The sequence below is a fragment of the Sabethes cyaneus genome, chromosome 3 (assembly GCF_943734655.1).
Source record: "Sabethes cyaneus chromosome 3, idSabCyanKW18_F2, whole genome shotgun sequence".
In the NCBI taxonomy this organism is placed as follows: Eukaryota; Metazoa; Arthropoda; class Insecta; order Diptera; family Culicidae; genus Sabethes; species Sabethes cyaneus.
The window spans coordinates 73,913,216-73,939,064 of record NC_071355.1 but is presented as its reverse complement, the minus strand read 5'-3'; the positions used below and the strand labels follow the sequence as shown (position 1 = coordinate 73,939,064).

The window sequence follows — 25,849 nt, the reverse complement described above, 5'->3', positions numbered from 1 at the left end:
CCGGGGCATTTTTTTTTCATGGAAATAATGAGAACTGTTGGTTTCAATTTTGTAGTATTGTATTTGCTAAACATTTATTACTTTTCAATCACTATTATAGTTACTTATAAATACGTATCAGTAATAGTAAGTGTGTATTTATTATTACGATAGTAGACGCGATCAGAGACATCAGTCCATACCTGTTTTTTAGCTGGCATTCCAAAAGCTTTCCTTATTAAACACTTTTTTCTTTCTACTAAACCAATGTGTCTAACGATTTTTCTTACACATAATTTCGGATGCTATCCGTCCGATGAGACTCGTTACGAGCTCGACGAACCAAGTATATTTATGTTCATGAATTTTTCTCGTGTAAGTTCTGCCTGTACGATCGTGAAAGTAGTTATTTATTGTATAGCATTATATTCGCATGAAAGCCATTTTTTGTTTCTTAGAGCAAAGCGTTCTACTGAAAACAACATTCTTCTGCTTGAGAGTACATGATGAGAACTACACAAATTACATACTAAGAGATTTACAATCTCTCTCCACTTGCACAACGGTCTATATAGAAACTTATTTTACAATTGGCTTAAGATCTAAGTTCTGTTTTGTGAATTTTTTAATTCAACAACTGGTAAAACAAAGTCGCAAATTGTTTCAAAAATTCATCACTGTTGTTGTACGGCTTAGTAGTTTAGCAGTTATACAATACTTTGCATTGCGACATTTTCTGTGATTTTATTTTCATCCATAAAACATCGTAAATGTTCAATCGTACAATGGGTTCATTAAAATTTCTATACTGGATAAGGTATTATTATGATACAATCTCAAGCAGATACTAAAAAAACACTCCGGGAAAAAGATAGAGAGAGAATTAACTGAATGATTTAGAACACACATTCACAAGTAATGCTTTTGAAGGAAAGGGAGGATTGTTGCATCAACAGAATATATAACCATTTCATGATAATATCATTCCTAACAAAACTAGTTTTTCATAATAATAGTGTATGCCAGTGAATATTTACAAACTATCTTCACACAATCCACGTCGTAAGAGGTACGCGCGGTTATTGTGCGGATAGGAGACGTCATTGTTGCTTTCACTCAGTAGAAAGCTGCGTTGTGTTGTGGCATCCCGGATGCCAGTGTCGAAATACGCATCTTGCGGTCCCATCTACTACGGACCTGGTTTTTAATCCCATATCGATTTGATTGATGTCAGTGGGTCTGAAATAGAAAGGATAGCAGAATAGCAGTTAGCAGTGGAAACTTACACCATGTTAATAGTTTTTTTTAGCCATTAAGAAACAAAGCTTAATGATGCGGCAGTGTGAATTTCTAAAAAAAAAAACATTTAAAAAAAATCTAGCATTCTACTGATACGTTCAATTTTTCTAAAGAGCCTTGAAAGTTGTTAAGTATTCCTTTAAATGTAAATTTTATGCAGCTTAATTCGTTTCAAACCAACAGAATATGGGTGAAATTATCTCTGAGAGTCTAAAAAAGTGAATGCATTTTTGCTGTGTCATACAGTCTATTAATATAAAGGACGTGTTTGATGCTGTCCAACGTTGCGACCTACAATTGAGGGCTTTACTGTTTAGCATCTTTGTTAAATGGTATACAGTAATACCTTGATATACAGCAACTTTATTTTTGTTTTGGTTACGTTATATCGAAGCAAACACGAAATGTATTCCTATTCGAACGAAATTAATTTCAAATGAAAGGGAAGCCTTTCAAACCGTCTTGTAGTTTGAAAGATTCATTATGAAGTGTAGAGTGTGTAAAGATTTTAATTGAAATTTGAAAATCTAAATAACGAAATTTTATCATAAATTACAACATTTAAGAAATAAAAATAATTTTCGCATAGTAACAATACAAGGTCACACCACAATTAAAGCCAATACAGCTGTTTTTGTTATTTTAAAAAAATACGTTATATCGAGGTAAAAGTTATCTTATATCGAGTTACGTTATATCGAAGTTGCATTGAATCGAGGTTGCTTTATATCCATGTTTTACTGTATATCATCCTCATCGATGAGTGAAGTTAAAGAAGCCAACCAGCGGCTAAACCATTGAATTGCATTGGAGCAGAACTTATCAAAATGGGCTCGGACAAAGTTATCAGTTTGTTTGCATCAAATGATTGTTAAGATTTGGGATATGCAACGATTATCGATTCGTCACCCTGCGGGTGCGGCTGTTTATTGAGTTCAGTCACATATGATAGTGTCAACCGACAACATCTATGGAAAAACCTGGACGAAAACGGCTTTATGGGGAAGCTTACTAGACTTATCATGTCTACGATGGATTCCCTGCTGTGTGAGAATTTCGAGGGGCTTATCAGAACCATCCGAATTTGGCTAGAGACTTCGACAACGAGATGGTCTTTCCTAACTGCTATTCAACATTGCGCTTGAAGGTGTTATAAGGCGAGCGGGGTAAGCTAGCAAACCCAGTTGCTACATTCCGTTTACGAAACGAAAGTATTATAGGTCTATAGATCTTCTGTTTTTATTCAACATACTTTACAGCCAGCTGTTAATCTATTGCATGCTACGATCCTATTAATTCTAACAGACTTCCCAGCCGAGATTCGAACATACGACTGTCTTATTAGACTGGCATCGTACCTCGAAGCCAACTGAGGCGACATGTTTTGAGCTGCAGAAGATGAAGATCGAGGTTGTATCTATCCAGGAAATGCGAAGGTTGAAGACGGGAGTACGCGAATTCTCCGCAGTAGATCCTCTTGCGGGCATGACATTCAAATATCACATCTACTACTACAGTAGCGGCAAAAAAGCAGAGCATGGAGTCGGATTCATATTACATGGAAAACAACTGAAGCGTGAAGGCCCATTAATGACCGTCAATACGTGTTGAGGATTAACGGCAACTTCTTTAACTACAGTCTGATAAATCTGTACGTACCGACGAACGACAAACCCGATGACGTAAAAGAGGAGTTTTATGATCTTCTCGAAAATACCTACGGAGAGTGCCTAGAACATGGCTTAAATACAAATGCACAGGTCGGACGCGAAGAGTTCTTTCGTATCGTTATTGGCAGAGAAAGTTTCCATCTACAAACTACAAACGACAATGGCCTGAGGCTAATCAACTTCGCTGCAGCCAGAGAAATGGCTATCTGCAGTACCTATTTTACATGATGGAACATTCGGAAGCACTCCTGGAAACCCCCTAATGGAGAAGCTTGTTCTCAGATCGACCACGTTCTGGTTGATGGCCGGCACTTGCGATGTGCGGTCTTTCCGGGGACCAAACATCGACTCGGGCCACAATCTCGTAGTAAGCAAGATTCATGCCCGGTTGTTCAACGTATTCAAATCGAGGCCAACGAGGAAGATATGGCTGAACATTCGGCGGATACCAGCGGAAGAAGTTACTGCATAGTACTCTCGGAAGACTGATGAACGGATTGGTGAACAACTTGGAAAGAACCTGAACGAAGAGTGGAGACACATCCACGATTCAGCACGTGAAGTGCTGGGTACTACTGCTGCAGCCACTTCCAGTAAGTTTTGGAAGTGGTCGACGAATTTGTTTACCTTGGTACTTTAGTGACATGTGACAACAACGTGAGTCGTAAAGAATAGCGGCTGCCAACGTGGTCTTCTACGGATTACTCCGTACTAAACTCGCGCTCTATAAGACGGCAATTCTCTCAGTGGTACTCTATGCCCATGAAGCGTGGACGTTGAAAGAGAGCGACCAACGAGCTCTTGACGTTGTTGAGCGTAAGAACCTGCTATCAATTCTTGGCGGCAAATTAGACGAAAGAGTGTGGCGCAGGTGCACGAACCATGAAATATACCAAGTATACAAAGATGCGGATATTGGGAAGCGACTTAAACACGGCAGGCTAAAATGGGCTGGCAACGTAGCAAGGACGCCGACAGAGGCCGACGACTTCGAGGCAGACCCCGTACCCATTGGATGAGCACTATTGACGTAGATGCTAGAGCAGCGGGCGTTAGGTGCGACTGGAAAGCGACAGACCAAGAACGAGAAAAGTGAATGTGAACGCGGCTGCTGAATACGGCATGGACTCGATTCTAGAGCCGCGTGGAACAAGCTCGACGCAATTAAACGCTGCTCCTATAATAACGCCATTTGGTTGTGTTTTGATTGTTCATTTTTTTTGTAGAGACTGCCTAATTTGGCTTTCGCCTCCGTGATTGTTCATTACAAAATTAGTATCAAAATAAGCAAAAAGGTCTACGGAATCATAATGTGAAATAAAAAAAGGTAATTTTTTTTCAAATGAGGTTTTAGTCAGCCGTGTCCCCTTAATGGTAAATTAAACTTCTACAATTCTCGCATCACTTTGCATTTCGTCCAATGTAACAAATGTAAACAAATCCGGTTTATCGCAACAAATTATTGCTCTTTTTAAACTCTATGTTATACAAAAACGCCTGCCCAAATAGAATTATTTTGAGGTGAAAAAATTAGCATTATCAAAATGTCCAATGTGCACATTCGAATTACGGATGACTGACTGTTACTTCGGTCGTTCTCATCTGATGTCCAAAGTGCAAAAAAAAATCAAAACAAACCCAATCTGTACATTGGACGTTTAGCAAGTGAAAGTTTTTTTTCGCATTATTTATGCATTTTAAGTGAAACAAGCGGCCCAATATTGCAAAAATAGCCTCGAAAATAGCGTAGCACGGCAACGCACGTATTTTACGGTGAACTCGCTTAATTTATGTGCAATAGCCTGGAAAAATAAAACCGTCCAAAGTACAGCATGAGATGGTAAACAGTCCAATGTAACTTTTTCCATAATAAACCAAAACTGCTTAGTTTTAATTAGATTTTAAAATCTCCGTTAAATATTGAATGTTATTATTCATCAACCACGTTGAGTGAATGACTGAAAATTATTTCATTTTGAAACAATTTAAAGTTGAATTCGAAGAACTTCGATCTCGTTTTTCTCAATATGGTGGAATTGTTACATTGGACGAAATCAAAAGTGACGCGAGAATTATTCTTTCAAATTGAACAATATTCATACTAATTTGAATTCGGTAAAAATCGTTTCAAAAACGACAATCCAACAGTGTAAGCCTATTTTTTTTTCATAATAAAAAATAAATCCTTCATGCTCTACTATATACTTAGAAATCACGATAAGGCAATAGTATTTAAACAAATATAATAAAAACTACAATTACGATAAAAACAGTGCTTAGACTGTGGAAAAGTTCAGCCAAATGTCTACATTGATGCATGCAAGAAAGATTCAGAACTAAAGTTTGCGAATTGAATAAGTAAATTATACGCAAACACAAAACCGCAACCACGATAGAACCATTAGTTTCAATTGCTAGTACCTATATGGAGAGACGTTTGTCTAGTTCTCGCAATGACGCAGATTTAGAAGAACAGATGCTCGGATGACGAGAAAATAGTGTTGCTGATGTTACTGGTGAGGCTGTTGGAGTCGCTAGCGTTGGTAGTACTGCGGTCGGTCAACAAAATGGATGATGAGGATGAGAATGAACGCACCGCAGCAGCACTGCTGGCCGAGCTAGCAGCTGGTGGGGTTGGCTTTGGTCGGTGTTGCCGAGTCGAAGCAGCGTTGCCGGATGGAATTGGCAAAAGGTGCAGCTCTGCTGCCGATATCGCACTGTAAGTACCACCTACCAGCTCAGCCTGTGCCACTGAGGTGAAATCTAGAAACGGTCCACTTCCGCTCGCTAGATATTATCTTTCAACTACTGCACTATTGTTGGCGCCGTCGAATACGCGAGCCTCCGGCGTTGAAGGAAGACCCGGATTATTTTCCTCGTTTCCCGGGTTAGTGTGCTCTATCTCCATGTCACTACTGTTATCGTTATTACTGATAAGTTCATTGTTCATGTTTCGCAAGACTACTATGTTCGGTTGTATGGGAATGATTTCACTACAGTTCGAGGCAACCTCGTCATCGTCTTCATCGACGTTTGGGATTGGGACCGGTGCCTCTGATTCATCATCACTAAACTGAGACGCTATTTCGGCGTGACTATTCATTTGTGATTCTGGAGTGTTAGGAATAATTTCATCTAGATCGTTCTCATGTTCGGCCTTACTGTTCTCGTCATCATCGTCAGTACTTTTACCGTTAGTCTCAGAAATATGTTTTGACTCCTCAGCAGAACCGATTGTATGCTGATCTGTTTCACACTTTGTGTCGTTACTAGAACTAGTCTCGAATGTTTCAACGTGTGCACTATCAATACCTGCTTGTACTACCGTTGGTAGCTCGATTACCGTTGCTGCCACTGCTGCCGGATCTAAACCGATCGTTGAAATTGCCGTCGTTGAGGGGTAGATCGGATTGATTTTGCTGGTCGTCGTTTTGGCAATAACCGGATTTGTGACAGTAATTGGCAGTTCCAGAGATGTGGGCACATGTGAATTGGTAGACACACCAATAACGGCGGCTAGACTTTCATCGAGGTTCGTCGCAGCAGTGTCTAGCACTTTCTGCTCCGGCGAATGGGCGGAAGTTTCTATACCGTTGCCATTTTTGGTAGGAACCTCCACCGTAGACATGATCGGTGGCTTCGTCAGTACAGCATTCGTTTCCACAGTTGTGTTCGGGTTCACTTGGATTATTTCCCCGGGAAGTGGTGCATCTGATGGTCAGAAATATAGAACACAAAATTGATTGGAATAAAGGGGGGTAAAATAACAAGGTAGTGTGCGACGAACCTTGCAGATCGATCAACGAATCTGGTGCAACAATTATCTGGGTACCCTCGGCAGCTACAATTCCAAGACCGGATTGACTAACCGCAAGTGCTGCCAGCAGCTCTTGGGCAGAACCTGCGAATTGAAGAATACGTGTTTCTTAAAATAGCAATATCTATGAGTTTGCGATTAATCTATTAGTCGTTCAAGCAGTGTTACAATTACCTTTATACAGTATATGGCATAACATGACAAATGACGACGATGATGTTTGATGGTCCAACGTTCTTTGGCGAAATATTAATACTCTTTGGGACTCCTTTCAAAAGTTATAAAGCATTTCGAAAATTTTGCACCATGGTTTTATGGAGTTTGTTATTCTCTTTATTTTCAACCGCTATTCTAGTTTTTGTTTCTGGTATTCTATCTCAACATTTTACCCGCTCATGGTTCTAGTGGAAATTTATCAGCCTTAATCATGCATTGCATTCTGTAAAATAATATTGATCCACACGATTCAATTCGAAGTCCGCAAACTCGAATTTTTTATATTTGCAACCGTGGTACTAATTGCTGAGAAAGCCTGGTAGACTCAAATTGCAATCATCGACCTAGATGAGGAAGAATGGAAAGTTAGGATTGCGCTACCGAGCAATAGGAGGAATCTGGTTGGAATCTCTTTGCTGGGAACATTTCGCAGTGCTTAGTGCATACGTAGAAGATGGCTTTATTTATTAAAAAGATTTACAATTGAGACCGATCAAGTGATATATATTGTTAATGCAGTTCTGAGTATTATAATTACAATACAGAAACGCTGTCGGGTTGATCTCGATAAAAATCACATGGCTTTCGCAAACTAGAGTTTTGGGCATTAGAATCAACTGCAGCCACATTTACTGCCTCGCTGTCGGCAATGATACCGCGCAGGGTGCTAACCGAAAATTTTGTTAGCCTAATTCAAGACGAACCTACACGAAGAATGTCTTAATAATTCCAGAAATCAAACGTGACCAAAAGTTATGCTTTTCACTGTCTGAGATTATATATATTACTTTATTAAATGAAGTATAATACAACACTCACTTACTAGCTATAAAAACCATCAAGAGCTAACGGCTGACACAAGCCAAATTCTTGCAACTTAAGTCAGCTTACACTCTAACGTTAGGTACTATGGGGGTTATAAAACTATAGAAAATTTCATATAAATAAACATACTAAGCATCCATTCACCGGATAAGAGATAATTGAGACGCAAATTTTAGTGCAACAACCACCAACAACGCATAAAGTGTCTATTAACAAGCCAGATCGAAATTCACGCTGCTGATGTCGTATATCGTATGGGTTTTCTTTGTCGTACACGTCATATGTATAATTTTACATCCATACAATGAGGAATAATATGACAGGACAATACAGAATATGTCTGTGTGGTATTTACTGAGCCGTTTCCGGATCAATTTCATCAACCAAATCAGAAGTAGTGGCGAATATGCTACCTATAATAAACGAAACAACACAAAACAGGAAGAGAGAAAGAAAAACAAATGTTTGTCTCAGAAAGTTTGCTCTGATAAAAGCGGTGACGAATTAATAGCGATACTACAAAAGCGAATAGGGTGATAAATTCAACTCTCACACACGTGCATATTCTATAGTTTTAACTAATCTCTCTCAGCATGCATGGCAGAGTTGAGGCAGAATCTTCTACCCACCTTGAAGAAGAATCTGCTGTCCGTCGGGCGTTAGAAGCTGTGACGTGTCACCTCCGGCTGCCAGCGCCATCAGACTTTGCTGATCTAGGATAATCTGCTGTCCGTCCTGGGTGTTGAGCAGTATGTTCTGCTGACCTTCGACCGCTCCTTCTAGATCGGCAACAGCAGCCGCGGCTATCGCAGCCTGTTCACTTCCGGCAGGAATCTCGAGCACTTCGGCCTGACTGACTATGTCCTCCACCGAAGCATTCTCCGGAAGAGCAACCAATTGATTAGATGAATCTAGGTAAAGCAGTTCGTTGTTCACAGGAACAAATCCTTCCTCTCGCACCGAGCACAGATAGAAAAGATTGGCAGGGCCACCAAAATTTTCAGCTGGAACGGCTATCAGTTGAGAGGATTCTTGAACGTTTGAGCCGGACTCGGTTGGTTCGACCGATGGTGTTTCGGCGGTTACTACCATTTCTCTAGATTCGGTTGCTTGTGGCACCGGTTTGTTGTAAGGGGTTTGTGCTAGGTTACTTTCGGGCTCCGGTTCTAACTCTGAAACAGCCGCATCAGCTTCATTCTCTTCGGTCGATGTCGACTCAGTGATAGATTCTGCAGACATGGTTGCGGTGGGAGATGCTGGTTTTGCAGAACATGTCGATGAAGCAACCGGAATTATATCGGGCGATTCTTCCACTTCCGGTGCACTTGTCGGAATTTCTTTCACCGAAGAATCTGCTGCTGCTGCAACAACTACTTCAGCTGTAGCACAACCCAACGGCGGGGGTGTAGGAGTGGAAGTTGACGGTTCTTCATCGACCGATGCAGCTCGGGCTGCTTTATCCGATTTACCGGGACCGGACAAATGTTGCTGCTGCTGCTGTTGTTGTTGTTGTTGTTGCTGCTGCAGAAGCTGTTGCTCCTGGCGAAACTTTTTCATTCCACTAGCCGTTAGTACTTTACCTTGACCTTTATCTTCAACCATTCCAAGACGCGTGAATTCTTTGAGCTTTTGGGGAGATATTTTAATCACTCGGTGGCCCTTTTTGCCAGGATTTACGGCAGACGTCGTCGCTTTTGTGGTGGTTATAGGTGCACCCTTAGATGTGGAAAATAGCGGTTTTTCACTACTGCCACTTCCATCCGAGAGCTTTTTAGCAAGAATTTTCTTTGGTGGGCTGGTTGTGGCTTTTTTAGTTTGCGACATCTCCATCTGTTTTACAATATGGGATGCTTCGTTTGATTTCTGTATGGATCGGGATTTTGCCGGAATATGAATGATCTCTTGTGATTTAACGCAAATCTTAACAGGAGACTTTACACTGCTCGCACCGGTTGCCAGAAGAGACTTGCTGGACGTGGAGCTGCTGATAGTACTGACGCTGCAGACTGAAGAAACTGAGGCGGTAGTTTTGGAGCTTACATGGGTCAGTTGAGTTTTGGGTGTAATGGTCATGTTGCCTTTGGCAGATGAAGTGGCTGGCGATTGCGTCGTCAGTACGGTACCTTTACTGGTGATGACAATCTGACCTCCGCCGCTGGCTTGAATTAGTTGAGCCGATCGAATCGGAGGGGATTGAGCAGACGATCGTAGGGCTTGCGGTGACAGCTGATCTGTTGGTGGCTTCACCGTGATGGTCGTTGTTTTAATGCCCATAGTTTTGTGAGAAACCGGTGAAGCAACCTCACGGGTTTTTTCCTTGGCCGAAATAATTTTCGCCGAACCGTTGCTGTTTTTGACGATAACAATCTTTTTCGGAGCGGATTTTGAAGTGGAAATCAATTTGATATTCTCGTTGTCTTCATCATCCACGGTAATCGTACTTGGAGCACTTCCCAACAATTGTACCTTGTTCGTCGTAGTTGAGATAGTTGAATCCTCCAACAATTCACTATCATCCATAACGATAGGAATGTTAACGATGTCAAACTTATCCTCATCAAGCGACGTAATTGGTTTGGATACAACGGACTTGTCAATATTCACAACAGGTGTTGCTGCCACACTAACCACTTCGATCGCGTCTCGCTTCTTTTTGTCTGGAATGATTACACTTTCTACGACACTAGTCTGGTTAGTCGTTTCGACGGTGCTCAGAAGGTGAGTTTGTAGATGTCGTTTACGTGGATTTATACTCTTTGAAGAAACTGGTACCGGTGAAATGCTATTCAATTTTGATTGCACAGCTTCTTGCTCCACAAAGTCAACTTTCGGTGGAGCAGATTCGGGAAGATGTATCAATGCTTCAGCAATTTGAAGATCCGTTGCACTAGGCTCAACCGATTCTTTATCGTATGGCGTCTCGTCTGACGCTATGACTGGCTCACTTCTTAGTTTTGGACGCTTAGATTTCAATGACTTTACTACTGTTGTATCCTGTACTTCGGAACAACTCAAGTCAGACTGTGGGATGACTGTGGGTGTAGCTTCTTCGACTAAGGACTTTTTCCTCTTGGAACTTTTCGGTGATCTCGGAAGCTTTTCCTTAATCTCTTCAACGACCGGTTCGGGTGTAACAACCACTGGTCCGTACACAAGTTCTGAGTTGGATTTCTTGCCCTTGGATTTGATGATCATTTTGATAGGTTGTTGTTTCACGACTGAGGCAAACTCTGTTGTTGGTTGTTCCTTCGAAACGCTATCAGTATCAACCATATCTTGCTCATTGCGGCTATCTGCCGTTGAGTCTGCGGACTGCTGTTGCATTTGTTTTGATCGCTTAGAGCGCGCCGTTTTAGGAGCCTGATATGGCTCTTCAATAGGCGGTGAAGGATCTGCTGAAAGGGGTTCGGTCTTACTACTCTCTGTCTCGGATTCGGATGGTTTGTGCGGTTCCGTTTTGGCAACGATAGAAACAATCGGCTCTTGTTTTGAATCCACTTTCGCTGGCACGGGATCATCAGCAGGTTTTGTTGTCTTACTTCTTCGAGAACGAGGAGTTTCAAATGAAGCCATATAAAGGTTTTGCAGTTCTCCACCTCTTTTCTTTCGAATTTTAGGAGTAGTTTCTACAACGGGACTGATTACCTTAGTATCAGAAACCGCGGACACTTCATCTTTCTCCAGTTCTGCATTGATTGCCGATTTACGGAGCTTTCCTTTGCGACCTTTAGTAGCCGAAGTCGGAATAGAATCGAGGGCAAGCTGATCTTTATTGATCGAAATGGGTAATGTATCAGCATCCGAAGTCTTTGTTTCGATGCTGGAACTGACCGCCGACTCTTGAGAGGTATCTTTATCGCCCAAAGCAACAGCTTTGAATTTTTCCACTTGCTGAAGTTTTGTTCGTTTGGCTTTTATAGCAGCGAACTCCGAATTTTCAAATCTCTTGGGATCATTATAGGCGACGGATTCTTGCGAATCGTCGTTGGTTGTGGTTGGTGATTCTGAACTCAATTTTGCCTCAGCTTCCTGCTGCTTATGTAACTCGGCAAGTTCCTGTTCATGCGATCGTTTCACGAAATCCAGTAGAATGGCTTTAGATTGTTCCAGAGCGATGGCTTCATTTTCAATTATTTTGTTACGTGTTTTGAATATACGCTTACCGCGCTCTTTCGGAGGAAGGGTACGATCTTCTTTTGTTGGTAACACCGATTCTGGCAGCGAAGCAGCAGATGGTCCCGGTGAGGGCACTCTGGCAGTTTTCGGCAATTCAGGTATGGTCGGTACAGCGGTATCGCACAAGAGCGAATCGATCTCACTTTTCAAGTCAGCATCTTTCTTTGCACGCTCTTTATCATCCTCATCATCCAAGGCACCAACATTTAACTCTAAGGATGCATCACGCTTGTTGGATAGTGACCTTCTGGGGGATTTATTAAGAATTACTTCCTCATCTTCTTCCTCCTTGAAATCAAAACAGGAAGTTTCTTTTCTCGATTCACCTTCAGCTGCCAATTGAGATTCGGCGTTCGCAGCTTTCTGCGGTGAATCTGGCTTTAACTCGTCACTGCTTACGGACTTACTAGATCCTCGGGTTGCTCTGTCTAAAATTCGCTGCTTAGCACTGATTGGTTTTTCCAATAGCACACTTTCGCTGGAAGTTGGGGTTTTGTCAGGAGCACTAAGAGTTTCACCACAAGTTGCTGCTGTGCTGATACTACTCTCGCTAGAAGACTTTTCAATCTGACTGCTGGCAGGTGCTGTTGATAGCTGATCATTCGTTACCTCAATAAACTCCCTTTTTTGTTTCTTCGGTATATTTCTATACTTGATTGTGGTTGCCGATGAAACAGGTGAAAAAACTTGTGGCGAAGTCTCCGCCGATTTATCCGAGCAAGGGTCCATCAAATTTATCAACGAAATAACCTTTTCTTCATTAGTTGCTCGACTGGCGCTGACTTCGGGTGTGACATTTTTAGAGCTTTTGTTATCCTTGACCAGGTCACCATTGGGTTCGTCCTGTTCATCCTCACTCCAGTCTGCAAGAAGTTCATTTTTCAATTCAACATCCGGTTTAACTTTCTCCGATTTGTCACTGGAAGAGTTCAATGACTCTTTAACTTGTTCCTCGGAATGCCGTTCAGACTGTGTGGTTTCGTCAACTTCCGTTGCAACTTCTTTGTCGACATCTGAAGTGTGCGAATCAGCAGTGGCGGAGGTGAAGTTCCGTCCCTTGCTTCGAGTTTTACGGCGGTCACCTGATTTCGGAGTCGCTGACAACGGGGCAGCTCCCCTCGGAGTACGGCTAGCTCGACCACGTACAGGTTCTACAACCTGAATTACTTCAACAAACTCCTCCTGCTCTGAAGGTTTGTCTTCCTTTGCTTCCTCTACGGGTGATTTAATTTTGCGGCTCGGTATTGAATCCATCGGCGTCGTTGACTTAACCGGACTTGGGTCGGCAGATTTTCTCTCCTGAGGTGACGAAACCGGTTTATGAAGGACTGGAAACATAACAGTATGATTACATTTAGATTCATTAGCAAGTCAATAGATTTAAGGGATATATGCAAAAAAATAATAATTCGAATAATTAATACAGATTAACTGTGAATTACCTTTGACCGATGGCACGACCGGTGAAATCATCGGGACCGCTCGGCAGTATTTAACGTGCACGAGAATCACATTCTGCCGCCCGCTCTCCATGCCACATTTATGGCAACTGTAGGTTTGCGATGATGGTGAATCGTGAGTAGTGGCAACGGTTTCAGTTCCCAAATCGGCCGAGGCATTTGCCAGCCTCGGTGTAGTTGCCAACGACGAGGGCAGGCTTGCCGAGTGCCTCGATGCTGCATTTCGGCTAACACTGATGCCGGAAGATGAAGATGCTTGCGCCAAGATTCGAACCTCATGTTTGCGCACTGGAATAACTGGTGAAATAATTTGTTGACCGGAGCGTGTTGTGTTGGCTGTCGGAGCTAGAAATGTGGTTAATGTTTCATCTTATCGATGTCGAGGAAAACTTACCATTTTTGCCCTTTCCCTTGGCTTTGTCCTGTTGGAAAAGTGCGGCATAGCTTTCCCGTTTATGTGGCAGATAGTCAGTTGAGTTCACAATGTTCGGATCACCCCCAGTCGCTCGTTCAGCATGCATCACATCGGCCGGGAATTTTTCCATGTGTTTATTTTTTGTTCGGTATTGCTCTACAAATAGAACGAAATGAATGAAACCTTTATTAAACAGGTTTAGTTATTTATTTACCCAATCCTTTGCGCAAGAACTCATGCTTCCGGGAGCAGTTATATTTGTAGATGAAATTGGTATTTTTCACAAACTCACTGCAAAGAAAAAATTTGCAAGTTATAGGTGGACGAATAAGCAATTGCATTGAAGGATTACTTACTATGTGTCTTCTTCGAAAAACTTTACTACGACCAGCGGTTTTCGTTTTAGTGTTGACAAAAATTCTTCTGTTAAACGTTCTCCGGCGAAAACTTCTCCGGGCCACCAGCAGTAGCTCAGCTTGACCCACACTATTTCACCATCATGGTAATCTCCGTCGTCGTCCATTGGTGTAGTACTTTTAGAATGCGACTTCTGAACGTAGAACGTAGTCCCTTGCTTGAACACGGCACTAAACCCGAGTGTTTCCGCTAAAAAAATGAGTTAATGATTTGTCAAAAAACGAATCTCTCTAGAATGTTCTTTATTTGCTCAACTTGCTGTGTTCAGTGCCTACTCCGGTTTTCATGTTTGCCTAACTTGGTCTCATACCTAGGTTTATTTTTTATAGGTAAACATTAGGGTAGATGCTCCAGTAATAGAGGGGTTATGTCAGGGAATAGTATTCAAAGACAATTAGAATTACAATTTTCCAGTTTCCAGTTTCCAATTGAACTATATGATAATATGGTGCACCATATTAGTTGGCTTTAAATACATACCAAAATTATACCATTCTGTTGGTTAATAAACCTAAAATATTGCTTTTCCTGACATTAAGGCTTGTTCGCGACAAAATTTGGACACCCCTAAACACACACAGCTTCGGAAATACATTAACAATGAGTGAAATATTTTTTAGGATTTCAAAAAGACGAACAGTATTCCAGAACTGACCGCACCAGCAAACAGTATAGCGATTTGAGGCAGTATGTGTCAGAGAAATTTTTCGCGATGCTAAAGATAAAGCCTAAGGACCTTGAGGCTTTAGTGACAACATACGAGATGTGATGTACGTACGTTTGTACGTTAACTGCGAATCTAAGATAACGCCCAAGTCTTCAATATGCGAAACACGTTCAATTGCTGTGCCCTCGAGCTCATAACGAAACAGGAACGGGTCTTTCTTACATACGGGAAATGTGATTGCTGAGCACTTCTCCGGGTTCACTATCATACAGTTCACGTCGCAACTTAGTGGCAAAGGCCTCTGGTTGATTTTTAAGAAAGTGACAGTCGTCAGTCGAGCGGATCCGGAAGTACATTTTAAGATCATCTGCACACGAGAGTCGTGGGCCCTCAATGACCAAATTAATGTCGTTAAAATAAAGTAGAAAAATCAGAGGACCTATGTGGCTTCCTTGAGGTATACCTGATGAAGCTGGATAGCTATCGGATAGATAATCTACAACGCCAACCACCAGCTGTCGATCGGTGAGATACGAGCGAAACCATTACACCCAGTCGATGTAGTTTTGCAATTGTGATGGCGTGGCTTATCTTGTCCAAGGCTGCCGACAGGTCGGTGTAGAAAACATCTGTTTGAGCTCGTTGTGCCATACCCTCCGTTACGTATGATGTAAGACACAGCAGATTGGTAGTGGTAGAACGCTGGGACGTGAAACCATGTTGATCAGCACTTACTTATTTATTCAGCCGAGAGCCGGGGTGGCTCTTGCCGTATCAAGAATGCCTCTTGATTGTATTCGGTCCTGGGCTACTCGTCGCCAATTCGTTGCGCGTCTCGACACACGCAAGTCGGCTTCAATTTGGTCGAGCCATCTAGCACGTTGAGTCCCTTTATTCCTGGTGCCGGTGGGGTTCTTGAACAGAACGGATTTCACTACAGTCGTCCGGTATTCTAGCGACATGGCCGGCCCACCGTGGTCTCCCAACTTTTGCCTGGTGTATGATGGGAATCTCTCCAAGTAGTGGCTGCAGCTCGTGATACATACGTCTCCGCCACTCTCCGTTTTCCGTTTCTACTCCGCCAAAAATCGCAACACTTTTCGTTTAAAACGGCAAGTGCACATATGTCTTCCGTAAGTAAAGTTACTGTCTCAAGTCCGTAGAAGACTACCGGTCTGATTAGCGTTTTGCACATCGTCAGCTTTGTGCGGCGGTGTATGTTCCTTGATCGAAACGTCTTGCGAAGGGAAAAGTAGGCTCGATTTCCAGCTTGAATGCGTCGTTGGATCTCCTTACTCGTATTATTGTCGGCAGTGACCAGAGATCCCAAATATACGAACTCATCAACCACTTCCAGTTCATCGCCGTCAATAGTCGGGAGGCAAACGTTACTTTCTCGGGAGCCTCTTCCTACCATAGATTTAGTTTTCAACGCATTAATTTGTAACCCTATCCTCCTAGCCTCCGTTTTTAGTCTGGCGTAGATTGCCTCCGCCGTCCCACGGTTCCTAGTAATGATATCGAGGTTGCTTACAGTGGGAAAGCAGAGGTTCCATGACCACCAGCTCAAATAGTTCGGAGGTTGCGCTCAGTGATGTTATGCCTCGATAGTTGTCTACATCTCGTTTACTTTCTTTTTTGTGTACAGGGAACATATGTGCAAATTTCCAACACGAAAATCCCACTGGAGATGGACATTTAAAACAAACGAAGCAACGCACAGTGGTCCGAAAATCAAAATAGTTGGCAGAAACCCCATTTTGCAAGTATTTTTAATTGATCAAATTACTCAAAAGTGTTCTTCTACATACCCATATGAACCTAAATCCTTGTTTTGGTTGTTCGTTTCTTAGTTTTCTAAAAGCTATAGCCTTCTGAACTTGTTGAAGAAGATTTAAGCCGGTGAAATCTTTTCAAAAACACGTATGGTTGTTTCTGATAGGTATGTAGCAAACGTTGCATAAATATCGTAAACAATGACATATTTAGTTGAAAGACATCTATTTCAATATTATTGAGAAGGTTACACTAATTTAAAATATTATTGGTTCACCGAGTCTGGCTTGATTATGATAAAAATGAGGACGAATATCTAAACTCTTTCGAATTGACAGTCGTAACTTATGGAACCCGTCGAGTTCCACTGCCATATTACTTTTAGTGTGCAGGTATACTTGTAAGGAACCGGTTAAACCTAAATTTGCCTGCAACTTTCTGCAACTAAGAAAGTAAAGACAAATCTTAGAGAGGATGTACGAATTCATGTAAGCAAATTTGATTTTAACGAATAATCCTTGCAATGGTTTCAATATATGATAGTAGGCATTGATTATTCTGCATTGATTATTCCAGGATATCGTGGAAATGAAAGGGACAAGCATTAATATCCAGCTTTTTACGAGCCATAATGGCAGTCGTGTTCGTAATTCCGTACATTCCTTTAGTTTTGCCGTAAACGCGCGGAAAGAAAACGTGCGAAGTATTAGGGAAATGTCAAAAATGCCTTTCAAATATTACGAACACGTCCGCCATTATGGATCGTAAAAAGCTGGATAGTTTAATAAACTGATTTTGGAGTATACTTCAAAGAAAGCTTCTTAGCGCAAAACAACAATTTAGTTTGTTTCGGGAATATCGAAACAGAATGACGCGCTTCTAAGGCACATCTGATGCAAAGGCTCATTTCAACAGGATTTACAGGAGACACAGTACCGTTCTGATTCAAACTTCGAACACTTAAGCCATGCTGAAACTTTCTTCAAAATAAAATGTTCGAAAACATTTTTATTCTACCCCCATGAATGGTTCAATAGCATGACAATTTATTTATTTTCATGAGAAAATTTTAAAAATGAGGATAAAATGTTATTTTATAATGAAAAACACTAAAAATTGCTGTTCGGTTTTGATTCAAACTTCGAACACTTTCATGGTCGACATTCAAAGCTCGAATATTTCAGTCTCAGACATCGACTACTTGTATTACTTTGATAAGTATTAATGTTTTTAGTGTCATTCAACTTAAATAAGTGAAATTACATCCTTTTTCTAAATGCTGTCCTTTTAAATCTACCTAACAGTGTGATTTAAATTTTTCACACAATAACTAGTTTCAATCCATATTTCTGAAGTCAATTGCTAGTATGTAAATGTGACACAACAGCGAAACAAATCATGGATCTGTAATTATCGTTCGCTGTATGTTACATTACATTAATGTATGCTCCAGTCTAAATTCGTAACTATTATCAATATATCTAATACAATAAATAAAATATGAAAAAAATAATTTCATACTTTCAAGTAGAAGCAACTAGAAGTCTAATATTAATTCATCAAGGGCATAGTAGAGGCCGCAAACAAAGCAATTACAAGAAAGTTTTTCTGGTTAATTTTTATTTGTTGTTTCATTAGTCAGACCGATACGTATTTCGCCTACGACTTGCCGGCTTCATCAGTGTCTGTTTTAAATTTGAACTTTATTTGTATTTCTTTATTTGAAAACTTATTGAATAATAAATAGCTTGTCTATAAAACCATTCGGGTGCAATTAGAATGCTGAATCAAATGTACTGGGAAAATCGAATGAGTCGCAGAAATGTGAAAAAATCTTTCAATAAAAAAGTACTTAAGCAATTATTGGATAACAATCCAATAAAATGAAAATGTAATGTTATCTAACCTTTCAGTGCCTTATAAGACAACTGAGAGTTATCAAACCAACTCAACCATTACTGAAAAACTTAACCAATAATTAATATTATATATTATGGTAATAACGTGTATTAAAGAGTTAACTTATAATTTAAGAGTTAAGCACTAGTTGAATGATATCACATAGATCTCCTGAGTATATCAACCAACTTCGCAGAAGTCACCTATCCTCTAGGAGATCGTTTTGACATTTCTGCCAGCTTTTTGGACTTTCGGACCACTGTGCAACGGTGTGAGCAAACAGTCTATGTGTCTCTTCAGAAATACGGAAGGTATTCCATCGGGTCCAGGATTAAAGGATACCTTGAGTATGGTCACGACTTTCGAAAACATCTCGACATTGATATCAATGGCACCCAGCATTTGACCATATATTGGAACGTTGTTGGCTGCCAGGGCAACACGATCCGCGCTCAACAGGCCGTATGAATAAAAGAATTAGAGCAAATGCTCCCATAGGATTTAAACGGGAAAAGCAAAGTACCTTATGGTCGCCATCAACCGCTAATGTAAAAATGACTAAGTCAGTTTGTCCATAGCAAATCTAAATTGAGGTCCATCGAAACCCAATTTGTGTCATAAGTTAGAGAAAACAATTGTGTTTACAAGAAAAACTTACTTGATTTCTAAATATTTAATAGTGACATTTTTTTTTTAAAAGTAATGCAATCGCATGACCCCTTTTACCGCTCACTTGAAATATGATGATCCATTCATCGCCCATATGAGCAGGGCTTCGACCGATCCTTTTTTTCTACCGCAGTCACACCAACGCGCATTCAAGTTCACACCGTCCATTTAGAGGTGGAATACGAACGCTATGCATAACACAACTGGCAGTTTGCTCAGTCAAACGCCGATCGCACGCAGCAGAACGAACGCCCTCTAAAATTTGTTGACATTTTTGTTTCGATCAAGTTGCCTTTACCGTTTGGAGCAGCGAATGACTGCAAAACAGTCAAATGATTGGCAATCACCACGCTAACGAAAAGCAACCGCACAATCGTATGATTCAATACTACAAAAAAACAACCACTACATGTGCATGGAAGAAGTCGGTCGGACTCCGTCCAATACAAACGAATATTTTGCTTGCGTCGGACCGACGTCCGGGTGACAAACTATTACTGTGAGCAGCCGATTTGGAGACAAAAAGAGAAACGAAAAAATACGTCACCGTATGCTTCCAGTCAGTTTGCAGTTTATATTCTCAAAGCGCAAAGCAAAACGGGAGATCGACTGGTTGCTTTTGCTGAGATGCCGCATGAATTGTAAGACGGCAGCAGTGCAAGCGGGAGATTGACTGGATTCAAAAAACAGTCAAATGATCGTTAAAAAAGCGGAGTTTGAATGCGGAAAGTTCGCATTCACGGCAGTCACATTCAACTTGCGATCCCTTTTCAAGCCCTGCGATATGAGTGCCAGTTACCGCTCATATTTTTTACTGTTACCAAATAAATAAAACCCGCGTTTTGACCCTTGTTTTGGGTTTGGCATTTATAGCAGAATAGAACGCTAACATAAATACTGTTGACTTACTTCACGTTATTTAGTAGAATAGTTTCTAATTAACCAAAGCAACAAGTTCGCTTGAGCTAATAATTAATTTAGTCATTTACACTCGGTCTTAATAGATGCGATCAAAATGTCGTTTTTCGCTGTTTATTTTGGAAATGAACTTTTATGAATATAGTGGAAATTTATGTTTAATTCGTATCATTAAACATACAAAATTATTGTTTGTCAACAGTCTTTACAATGATGAACCATTTTAAAAAGATATAAGCATTTTTTGTTGGGAATGAGCGGTAAATGGAGCTGAGCGGTGAATGGCGACCTTATGGTAAACTGTTTTATTCATACGGCTTAATACCTCATTGGTGAAAATACTTGGGAAAGAAACGACATGTATCCTGAGGAGTGGCAGCAACTTCCCCGTTGTATTCCATTGATGATGGGAGCCCGGACTCTTTGCGTTGCTCGTTTGCGTAAAATTCCAGAAAGACTTCGGGTGATGCTTCAATTTTCGTTGAATACTGCGTTGATACAGTAGAATCAATATATATAGAATGCCAGTCTACAGGACTCATTGTGGTAAACATGATGCTAACAATCTGTATCAAGTCTGTGAATCGGGAGCTTCATTGTCAAAGTTGCTCATTGTTATTTATCTGTTCTTTATCTGTGCGCTGGTTGGTGCTGTCATCAGTGCGCTCATCGCTGTGCTTTCATGCCAGTGAAATGTTTTTGAACGCTAATTTTCTTTTCGTCCGGATGATTGAATCCCAAAACTGCACCTGTTTGCACCGATTTTTTCAGAAATTTGAAGCAAGCGAAGTTTACAATCACATTACTTGGCAGCCATATTCGAAATTTTAAACTGGTTGTCAAAGTTTGACAATGAGATTCCCCTTTTGATGAATCTCAGGCACACACACATATGCATATATAATGTAAGTACATTATCTGAATACGTATGATGTTTACCACGCGCACTGCAGCGACACTGGCATTCTATATATATTGATTATACTGTTGATACCGCGAAGAGCATTGACGACTGACCTGCCTGTATAAATTGTTTATCTTCATATAGTGGAGTTTTAGTGAAAGTGCACGAAGTTTCGTGAATCGCCTTAATGCTGCTCTTTTGTATGATCTCAGCCTGCGTAGCTCATTAGTGTGTCGATCGATAGCATAAATCAAGACATGAGTGAAGATCTGCGATAAAACGGCTTCAATGTCGTCAGGATCTAGTGTGTTTGCCCAGTCAATACTGGACAACAAATCATCGATGCTTTGTTGATCAGCTTTACTTACTTACTTAATTGGCCTAATAGGCCGTATGAATAAAAGAGTTTGCTTTACTTCGTCCAAAAGGTTTGCGCGGTAAAAGAAAAGCAATCTGTTTTATTCATATGGATTAATGTCTTACGACAAGGCCTGCGCAGTATAATTTCTTCATCTGTTTCGGTCCATGGCAACTGATCTCCAGTTCCGCGGGCACCCAGTGCTCTCTCGCTCCACCTGTTCTTGCCACCTTGCTCGCTGTGCCCCTCTTCTTCTTGTTCCTACCGGATTTGATGCGAAACCATTTTTGCAGGATAGTTGTCCGGCATTCTAGCAATCTGTCCTGCCCACCGTATCCATCCAGCTTTAACCACTTTCTGAATACATAGTTCGCCGTAGAGACGCGCGATCTGGTGGTTCATTCTTCGCCTCCATACATCGTTCTCTTGCACTCCAAAGTTGGTTCTTACTTCTTAGCACCCGCCGTTCAAAAATTCCGAGTTCTCGTAGGTCCTCTTCTAGCAGTGTCCAGGTTTCATGCCCATCGAGGACAACCGGTCTAATTAGCGTTTTGTACAGTGGGCACTTTGTACGGGGACTCAGATTGACTTCCGCTGATATTACGTCTTTTAATCTCACGGCTGGTATTGTTATCCTCTGTTGCCAGTGAGCCAAGGTATACGAACTCGTTGACTACCTCGAACTCATCCCCGTCGATTACGAAGCACATGGCTAAGGAACGGTTGTTCCCGTTGACGACATGATTAACTTGATGAAGCATTGCAGCACTATTAGTTGTCAAGAAGATTCATTGCGCCGGCATGGATCGTAGTTTCCAGAATCAGGATAGAGGAAACCGCTATGGGCGGGTTTTTACGAGATATCTGGCAAATTGAAGTCGCCCAATATAATTATCTCATCGAGCGGCGAAGCGTCCCTCATAACTGAATAAACGGACTGACAGGGAGCGTCAATTGCTGTTGCTAGGATTTTGAGTGATCTAATCCGTAGTTAACTCAGAACAGTTAACAGTTGAAGAGACTCGGTTAAATCGTTTGCCAAAATATGCATTGGAAACAAGTTTGGTTGTCATACATTAAAACCTGGCTGAGCATTTGACTGACATCAGCGATGTAAGCATACTGATGCTTTCGAAATCGAAGTGCAATTGAAAATAATCGTTCTGTGCAGTTGGACCTACCCTTAATACATCTTTTTATCATAAGTAAGATGACTTTGCTGATCCACCGAACACGATCCGGAGTTTCGTTATGGTACTCTACGGCTTCTATACACCGCACCGTGGTGAAGAAGGTCCAGCTTATCTGGCGAATTACTCTCCTCTTGAACCTCCTTACCATGGCCGAAATCCTGATATTCATTAATAAAATTGTATTGTTGGCCCATTTCCAGCTTTTTTTGCAAGCGTTTTTTTAAGCATAAAGAAACGCTTTGAAGCTAGTTCATTATATTCCATAGAGGCAACGTTACGTTTGAATATACTTGTACAGGTTGCTCTTTAACCGGAGCGGTGACGATCCACTCAAACTGCGTATCTCGCAGTGATCTCAAGTGCAAGTGGGCTTGCATCATAATGTCGAAAAAAGTTCTGCTCCAATCAGCATGTCTGTTTTGCTCGACAGGTAAAAAGTGGATCTGCTAGATGGAATATGCCAGTTGCTTGTATCGATGAGGATGGATGGAACAAACCTGGTAACTATTATAGCGTTGAAACTTCTGTAGCTCAACGTAACCTTTAACGTTGCTTTATGTTTATTGTGACATCATTTGCAACCGATTGCAATTACGGGAGTATTTACTGGAATTCTCGTCATGGTAAGAGTTTTTGCCGAAAACTGAAGGTGTTCAATAAGCTTGGGAATTGCCATCATCATCATTCATGCACATTCACTACGCCAAAATGTGCGTTTTACGGGACTTGAGCACGAAGCATGAATTGTATTCTCAGCTGGTGGCATGTTGGGATGATCTGTCCAGAATGAGAAACCAGTCGCTCTGTTGTTAGCGAAGGCTGATTGCTAAACTATTGCAACCTTTCTAGGTAAAGCATAGTGTGATGCTTTGATTATCTTTACGTAGGTAATCGAAATATGCCTTCATTGCGTTAAACTGTGCGTGTCAATGAGCCACATCAACACAGTCATGTTCCGAATCTCACGGCATTTGAAGTAGTGATACTGTCCGGAGCATAATTACCAGGTTACATTGGTTCGTTATGTGGTTGCTTTGAGCGTTTAAGATGTATGCTTTGATGAAACAGAAGCTTTCTGGTTCATAGTTTTTGAGACAACCGATTGAAGTCTTCTCGCATCTTTCCGGTCAAGGTATCAATCTTGCAGAAAATCGGTAGCGACTTAGATAACCTTTAACGGGTATATGGAGTGGGTATCCACGATCAACCGACATCCTGATGAAAGCTAATAAGCAACTTGACTTTATAATATGGCTTGCTCGATTTACGGGCGATGTGTTGCACGTTAGTCCGCTCAGATTTAGTTTAGAGTTTAGTACTGTATTATAATAGTTCCGTACAAAGCTTGGTGGATTGCTAGAGTCCAAAAGGTGCAGAAAAAAGATCGCAGGCTACACACCGAGGGTAGCGTTACTTCATTACGTCGCAGCTCGTAGTCGACAATATAGTTTAAATTTACTCATGCGTGCCATAGCAACGCATTTAATCTAGGACTTTAAGCTTCCGTTAGAATATTTCCGTGATTTTATTCGTTTGTTTAATCTAAACAAAATTGTCTGATAAATTATTTAAGTAATACACCTGAGAAGGTATATTTCATTTTAAGAAATAAGCAATAAACCAATCCAAATAACCAAATCGGTGTTTTACGATACGGGCATTACGGAGAATAAGTGTGTGCACTTTAAATAATTTGCGAAAATGATATACCTGGTTATTATAACTTGAGAATTATAACTGTTACGAAGGAGCAAGTGAAAATCTATCACCAATTCTGAGCCAAAACTAAATTAATAGAGTATAAAATATTTTGTATGCGTGAAAAGTGTCTCAAATGAACTTTTCAGATTTGTAATAATATTGTAAGGAAAATCTACAATTTACTACTGACTTTTCGTCGGTTCCGGGGTGCGCTATCCATTCTCACAAAAAAAAGTTCATCAAAACTGTTATCATCACCGTTTCACTTACTATTATGTAGAGTAGGTACTTTCCGGGATCATCAGCGAGCCTGCAAGAACAACTACCACGCAGCTCTGCGATTCAACTACAAACTTTTTCGGCGCGATACTGCTGCGGAAATTCTCAACCGGTTTTAGGTAGAGGATCTCAAATCACAAACTACGTGACTGCTGCTTTCTACCGCCGCGGCTACCTACATGAACTGTAAGCATAACTACATCAGCATCACAAATTATGGATAGATCAAGCAGACATTTACAAGAAACAAAGCGGTAATATTGATGCCGTTATTATAAATATAAACTATTGTTAAATCTAAGGATCTTGCAAGCTTCATGAGCTCTATAGCATATGTGATCGACAATGGTTACATTTGTATTTTCCAATCCAACCTTTCCTAAGGCCTTACATGCATTTTTAGACCTTTTTCAAATATTGAAAATATCATAACATGTAAGTCGCTGTGAACCATTTCGCGGGATAAGTTTGGACCTCTAAATAGAATCAGGTTGCCTAGTTACTATGCAATAATTAATAATCTAATGCTAAACCTAGAAAACAATTTACTGATTATCAAAATATTCAATGTATCTTAAATTTTTTTCTTCATCAGCGTATTAAATGCAGCACTAAGCAAGATATTAAAGCACTTTATCGGCACTGTCGCTTATATTAACTTGCAATTTTTCCCAGGTCACACTTTTCGAAATCAGTATCCGTCGAAACGTCAAATGCAAAATTATTGTCGGAACATTTTCATCCTCTGGCGTCTTAACAAAGAGAATTAAAAACAGCAAGTTCACTATGAGCGACAATTGTTCTGTAACAATCCTTACTCAAACTCTTATTTCGTTACTATTTTGTGTATCAATGGACGAAAACAAATATTTTCCACCAGCATTTTACCGTCGCCCAAGAGATGCAATGTTCCTGCTCTGGTTTTTCTTATAGGAAGCAACTAAATTTGATGGCTGGCTTCGTATAGGCTGCTGCTGAATGGCAAATCAAAAAATTGTCGCCTGCTCTCGTCATTGCTCGGGGACGCGGTGTTTTCCTTTGCAAAATTACCAGCGTATCCTCGCGTTGCCGTGTTCACTTTTACCTGCTTTAGACACCCGGAAAGGCACTGAACAAACTGGACATATTTTTAGACTTTCTAGCGCAGGATTTATACCTTTTTCCGACGAATATTTTTGTTGACGACTATCAACCCGAACAGAATTTTCCAA

General features: G+C 40.9%; 1 protein-coding gene across 6 annotated transcripts; it reads right to left on the bottom strand.

The window, feature by feature from the left end:
• Positions 1-62: 62 nt before the first annotated feature.
• On the bottom strand, positions 63-25,849 carry LOC128741428 (uncharacterized). 6 transcript variants are annotated; one of them, XM_053837236.1, is made up of 9 exons: positions 25,795-25,849; positions 14,214-14,463; positions 14,072-14,148; positions 13,837-14,013; positions 13,425-13,787; positions 8,436-13,310; positions 6,736-6,849; positions 5,370-6,659; positions 63-1,218 (listed from the first exon to the last, which is right to left on the bottom strand). In XM_053837236.1, exons 2-8 carry the CDS (start codon positions 14,378-14,380, stop codon positions 5,743-5,745), a joined length of 6,690 nt encoding a protein of 2,229 aa, XP_053693211.1. In that variant the 5' UTR covers positions 14,381-14,463; positions 25,795-25,849; the 3' UTR covers positions 63-1,218; positions 5,370-5,742. The 6 variants fall into 6 exon arrangements, with proteins under 6 accessions (XP_053693211.1, XP_053693214.1, XP_053693213.1 ...); XM_053837239.1 differs by having other exon boundaries at positions 6,261-6,659; XM_053837238.1 differs by having other exon boundaries at positions 13,425-13,778.